This window comes from Garra rufa, chromosome 15 (assembly GCF_049309525.1).
Source record: "Garra rufa chromosome 15, GarRuf1.0, whole genome shotgun sequence".
NCBI lineage: Eukaryota > Metazoa > Chordata > Actinopteri > Cypriniformes > Cyprinidae > Garra > Garra rufa.
This window is the reverse complement of record NC_133375.1, coordinates 32380058-32387000: the sequence shown is the minus strand read 5'-3', so window position 1 is coordinate 32387000 and position 6943 is coordinate 32380058. Positions and strand designations below refer to the sequence as shown.

The 6943-nt window shown below is 36.0% G+C and overlaps 1 protein-coding gene across 1 annotated transcript in view; it reads left to right on the top strand.

The window, feature by feature from the left end:
- Positions 1-3042: 3042 nt before the first annotated feature.
- Positions 3043-6943, top strand: part of cacna1ea (calcium channel, voltage-dependent, R type, alpha 1E subunit a) — a 123865-nt gene continuing 119964 nt past the window's right edge. Inside the window, exon 1 of the mRNA XM_073819857.1 lies at positions 3043-3308. Coding sequence (XP_073675958.1) covers positions 3043-3308 — 266 coding nt within the window. The remainder of the gene's footprint in view (positions 3309-6943) is intronic.

Genomic DNA, 6943 nt, shown 5'->3' with positions numbered 1-6943 from the left:
TCAAAGTCATCAAATAGGAAGCCATCAAGTGTATTTTACATTCCCGCCCCCCTGCTCATCATCTGTGCTTCCTAAATCATTAGTGACTATTTACTTTTAAGGGAGAGAGAGGAGACACAGCCTTACATTCATCTTTTTGTGCTGTTTTGTGATAATAACCTCAATCTGGAATGATCTACTGGGTCATTGGACTATTGCAATTCCCATCATTTTTATTAGCCGCATCCATTTTTTCCCCTTTGCTCTGCGTGAGATCTCTCATTTAGCAGTTGACTATTATTAGCAGGCCCTTAAACTGTTCTGCTCATTAATTTTAAGCAGATTAAGTGACATCATGGAATGCCTCACTTTCTCTCCTCAACCGCACATGGCTATTTAGTGTATTATTTAAAATATTCTGTGCAGCTCTCAATTTTCTTCTTCTTCTTCTTCTTCTTCTTCTTCTTTTAATGGCCCAATTGGATAAGGAAATGGTGATAACCTTTTATGGCTGTTTTTATCGCCTCTTCAACGAATGTAAAATTCAGTTTTATCTGTTACATAGTTTTATTTTGATGGCCCAATATGAGAAAAAAAGAGGATGTTAAAATCTCTTCTATGGGTAGCTTACAGAAACACAAATCTAGCATTACAAAAAAAAAGAAACTTGTAATATACATTGTTTTCAAATAACGATGTGCCATTTTTCAGAAGAGCACAAGGTTTAGTTCAGGGTGCTTTATAGACAAATGCACCCTGCATTACACCTGCGCAAATATCTCTGAACTCTGACAGCGTTGTTACACTGATCATGTCTTGTCTTGTTTCTTTGTGACAATTTGTGTCGTTACCAGGCCAACAAGTACATTCTCTCACACAAGCCTGTCAGTAGATCTTGCACACGCGCCGGAAGAGTGAGTTTTAAACACCAATTATCTCTGAGCTCAAAGTCAACTGAACAAGCTGCTCCCAGAATAGAGACGCTTACACTTGGTACAGGTGTCTGTTGTGAATGAAAAAGATGTTACAGTGTTCGAAATTGATGTTCCTCAAACATTCTGAGTTTTCCTTTATTTGACATGTAAATAAACTTTACACTGAAACATTCAGGATTTGACTTTTATTCATATTTTATTAAGGGAGAGAGGTTGGAAAATAAAAGGGTGTAGTAACGTCAAAGAAATGTGTTACAGAGATGGAGCAAATTATTGCCTTTTTACAATACACTCTTAAAAATAAAGGATCTTTATTGGCATCAACGGTTCTATGAAGAACCTTGAACATCCATGGAACCTTTCAAATGCAGAAAAGGTTCTTATTTTTTTTAAATATCCTTCAAAATGGTTCTTTTAGGAACTGTTCACTGAAAGGTTATTTAGGGAACCAAATATGGTTCTCCTATGGCATCACTGCAAAAACGAGAGTGTTCAGAGTGTAATACTACTAAATACGTTCTGCTAATTTATGCTGACTAAACCACAGAAAATAAAATGTGTGGAAGCTGTTAAATCATATAGAGAAGGACTTAGTAAGCAGGAAAGGGTGCAATATTATAAAGTTAATAGGTGAAGATACGTAGTATTAATTAACTGCAACAGCAACTGCCTTTTGTTCCTCAGACAGTTTTTGCACTCTTCTCTACGATTTCTTATAACTTTTGGCTGTCTATAGTACTCCAAATGTTTTTTCCGGTCCAGCCGATTAGCAGGAAAGGGTGCAATACTAAAGTTAATAGGTGAAGATACGTTATATTAATTAATATTAGCATAATATTTACTACCTGACCGGAAATGGTAAGAACAAACACAAATGTTGTTAAGATTCTTGTCCTGGAAATCCTGGTTCATTTTGGCTAACCGCAAATGCTTTTTGTTCCTCAGACAGTTTTTTGCACTCTTCTCCTTGATTTGTTATAACTTTTAACAGTCTATAGTACTCCAAATGTTTTTCCCAGTCCAACCGATTAGTACAGCCTAAAACATATCCAATTATTGACCATTTTCAGCAGCAATAATCAACAAAATATGCTCTTTTCTTTCAGTTCAGTAGCATTGTTTACATTTAGTGCGCCAATATGGCCGATTGATAACAGGACCGACGTGAAAACATTCTATAGCGCGAACTGAAGAACAGCTCAATCATTTTGCTTTCAAACTACCTTTGTTTTTTATACACTTTCTGAGAAGGAACTACATAAAAGAATGTCCTCAATCAGAAGGCGTTTTAAAGATATTTCACCTCTGCTGCTCGTTTAAACTTTCAATGACAAGTGAATGTAAAAATGAGAGGGAAATACTTTCACTCCCTTTTTTAATCGCTTGTTGATTGATAAAACAGAAGTTAATATTGACGCTATCGTAACCTAGTGTTAAAGAAAACCAAAGTAACCTATTCGAATTGTATTTGCATGTCTATAGAGGTTTTTTGTCTCGCTTTCAGATGAATTTGCGCACTGGGTGTCGGTTGGAGAGGCAGCGCTCAGACACATTCGCGCTGTGGTGAGGGGTGGCCAAACAAACCACATCCGCGCCTCACAGCACACACAGTGAAGATGGAGCTTGTTGAACACTGTCGTTGACGCGTGGAAAGATAAAAAAAGATATAAATAACATTTAAATTAAGTAAGTGAGATGGAAGAGTGACGAAGGAGGTCAAAACAAGACCTGGAGAGATTTAAAAACGATGGCTTTTTAGTTTTACCACGGTGTACTGAAAATGGAAGCTGATTTCTGCTGTTCCTCAGAAAAGAGTTTGCTCTCTTCCTGTTGAAAAGAACATCTTAATGGGATGTACGACTGGATATTCGGATTATAAACGGTTTTGTTCCCCATTTTACTTTCAGGTAATGCTACTTTTGGTGTTTGTAAGGATGTCTGTTTGGAGTAAGCTACGTGTTGCGCGTACTTGGAGGATTTAACGCTCGTTTAATAACTCATCGTTTGTCATAGCAGGGGAACTCTTGCAGTTTGGATGATTATTTGCAGTTCACTGTGGAGGTAAACGTACTTTTTTTGCACCTGTTTGCAGAGGGGCTTAGATTTCTCTGTTTTTGCTCCACACAGAATGGCTCGCTTCGGAGACGATGTTCCCGGTCTGCTGGGAGCCGGGGATGGGGGTTCGGAGCGCAGTCGGAACCGGGATGCACCGGCAGTATCCACAGGTGGAGTTTCACCAGCCTTCAAACAGACCAAAGCGCAACGAGCCCGAACCATGGCCCTGTACAACCCCATCCCGGTCCGACAGAACTGCTTCACCGTAAACAGATCGCTCTTCATCTTTGGAGAGGACAACATCGTTAGGAAGTATGCGAAGAAGATCATAGAATGGCCATATCCTTTTGTCAAAACGGTAAAACACGCCCTGCCCCCCAAAACACACGCTCGGTGTTGACAGCACATGCAAATGTGTTGTCAACACGTATTTACAAAAGCACATGCAACTCCTGTGTTCATTTCTGCTGAGCTGAAACTTGAAATTGTTTACTCATAATCAAACTATGTTATTTAACTACGTTTAATTTGTTAGATTGCCCTAAAAATCTGCTTACCTTGAGTTATCTGGCTTACATATGGTTTATGTTAAAAAAAAAAAAAAACTAAAAAACTTTTTGTTATAGGGTCGTAGCACTTTAAACTAACAAGAAAAAAAAAAATCAAAATGACTATTAATTGAAAAAATACAACAGGTGTATTAAATTCTTTTTGTGTGAATTGCATGTAATCATGAAATGTGTTTATAAAAAATGACACAGATCTATAAGTTAGTCAGAAATACTACAACAATTTGACATTTTGTGAGGCTTAAAGTAAAAAAAAATTATTCTGCTTACACAAGCCTGCATTTATTTGATCCAAAATACAGCTAAAGCAATAATATTGTGAAATATATTTTTACAATTTAAAATAACTGCTTTCCAATATGCTGAGTTGCTGTTCAAGAAACATTTTTATTATCATTAATTTCAATATTTACAGTTTTACAGAAACAGTTTTAAATAGTAAAAATATTTCAGAATTTTACTGTTTTTGTTGTACTTTGGATCAAATACATGCAGGCTTGGTGAGCAGAAGAGACTTCTTTAAAAAACATAAAAAATCTTACTGTTCAAAAACTTTTGACTGGTAGTCTGTCTTAATATTGCATAAAAATAAATTAAAAACGAATGAAGCAGTTGTTTCAAAATATTATTAATAATTCAAAGATAGCTGACTGCCAGTCATTAAAACGTTTTTAAGCTTATTCTCATATGCTTTCAACACCACTAGACTAGTTTGTAGTCATTAAATCAAATGAGTTTTTATAGTCACTTATATAATTTTTTTTTCAGTGCAAATATTAGATTTCTAAGAATTTGAAGCATGTGTTAAAAATTTATATTTTTTAAGATTTATATTTTTAATAATCTCTAATCTTTCTCATTAACCCACTAACATAGCGATTTGCATGTGCAAGATCTGCTGACAGGTTTGTGTTTGAGGTTGTGCTCACTGACCTGATATTGACACAACAGTAAAAACAGATGTATTGTGTTTGTAAATGCATTGAAAAATTCAAAATACACTTCCCACACTTTTACACTACATAATACATTGAACTGACTTGCTTTCAGGACCATGGACAGAGACCATGAACATTCCACTTTGTTTCTAACTCAGAAAAAATCAAAACATTAGAATCCGGGCTTTATAATTCAGGATTATGTAAAGCATATTTTACCATTCCAAATTACAATCTGTGAGAAGTGTCTTCTATTGATGTTAAGGTTTATGTTTTGTTGTGAGCTGTCTTTGTAATTAATACTCTGTCAAGATGGTTCCTGATGATGAAAAGACATAAGCAATCGTTGATGATTTTGTCAGGGGATGGAGGAGAGATCCACACAATCCCCACAGGAGGTGTTTGGACGCATGTCATTGATTACAGACTTCAAAGTGCCACGGTGTGATTAAAAAAAGCCTTCTCTATGATGCAAATGAGATGAGTCAGTGACAGGAGATGATAAACCCGTCGACCATAGTTGTCACAGGTGCGCACTACTGAAACAATTGTTGGGGTTTCATCTGGCCTTTTTTAATGTCACAGCAGACTGTCCAGACATGACTGTATGGCTTAGCATTTACTTAAATTAGGCAGAGCTCACTGACTTACTGTAAATAATCAGTAAAAGTCATGCTGTAATCCAGTTATTACAGAGTTTGGTTTAAAGTATTAGTTTTTGTCGTAATTAGCACGGGTATATTTGTAGCAATAGCCAACAATACATTGTATAGATCAAAATGATAAATTTTTCTTTTGTGCCAAAAATCATTAGGATATTAAGTAAAGATCATGTTCCATGAAGATATTTTGTACACTTTTTCAACCACAAATATATCAAAACTTATTTTTTTAATTAGTTATATGCATTCCTAAGAACTTCATTTGGACAACTTCAAAGGTGATTTTCTCAATATTTTGATTTTTTTGCACCCTCGGATTCCAGATTTTTTAATAGTCCTGTCCTAACAAACCATACATCAATGGAAAGCTTATTTATTCAGCTTTCAGATGATGTGTAAATCTCAATTTCAAAAATGGACTCTAATGGCAGGTTTTGTGGTCCAGGGACACATTTTAGGGAGAGTGTGGATTAAAGCCATTGATCATTACAGAGTTTCTATAGGTCTTAAAAAGTCTTAATTAGCCCTTTCTCAAATTAACAGTTCAAAAAAGTCTTAAATCAGAGCAAAAAGTCATGACATTAAATGTTACATACATTGCTAAAAAGATAGCAAGTCTTGTTTCTGAAAAATAATCAAAATTAAGTGAGTTTATGCTTAAAACAAGAACAAATATCTGCCAGAAGGGTATGGAATTTGTTTTCAGTTTAATCATAACTTAATTTTGACTTGTTATCTTATGTAATTTGCTTAAGTAAATCCATCTTGATTTAATAATCTTCGAACATTCCCCTGGAAAACAAGAAAAATACTGAGGAAGAGTATCACTTTTTTGCTGTGTGATCAGAAGATTCAGTGAAAGTTATTCTCATATTCTAGTGACGAAAAGGGACAGCAGCATTCGTTCCCTTTTTTCAAAAATATTAACACCCATAATACACCTTTGCACTTTTTGTTGCCACCCATCTCTTGATCCAATTGTTTGTAGGCGGGAAAAAAAAAAGGTGAAAGTTTCTAGTTTTAACAAGAGCTCTAGAGCTGTCAAAAGTTTGTTGGTTGATGTGTCATGCGTCATCCGGCAGGCTTTTGGCTGGTTGAAAATTGGCGAACTTACCATTTTAACAGCCAAAAATATAGTTTCATGATTATTTGTTTATTCATGTTTTTAAAAAGCTCTCTTTCAGTGACATGTAATGTTAAATTTGAAATCAGGAAAGCAGCTATTTGCTCACATGTCTAAAAACAAACGTCTAAATGCCAAATGAGTATGCATGCTAAAAAGAGAAACTTCTCACTATGCAGGCGAGGACTGTAAAGTGTGAAGCAATCTGAGCCTTACACAGAGGTGTCATTTCCAAAGAAGAGAGACTTTCGCTAACGTGTCAGTATATGTGTTCCCCTGCTTTCAGCTGACTCCGGTTCTTGCCTTGGGTTGAATGTCATTCCTGTTGTTTTGAATGCCACGAAGGAGGGATTAAATTAGAGCGGCACATGCTGCGATCATGTGACAAAAGGTTCGGTGGTTTGTTGATGCCAGTTGTAAGACTTTGTAAGACATGCTTAATGTTAAAAGCTGTTAAGCAGCCTAATGATGAAAAAAGGAGAGCGATTGAGGCTGGTGATATCATGGAAATGCGCTTGTCTGCATTGATTGATACGTCTTTGTGTGTTCCCTCTTTCATTTGCGACAGCGTGACTCAGTATGTGTGTGTGTGCCTGCATGGTAAATTCAATTATAGCATCTATCTGGTCTCGGCTCTCTCGTGTACCTAATGGCCCACTTGCGACATAATGCAAGTGTCAGT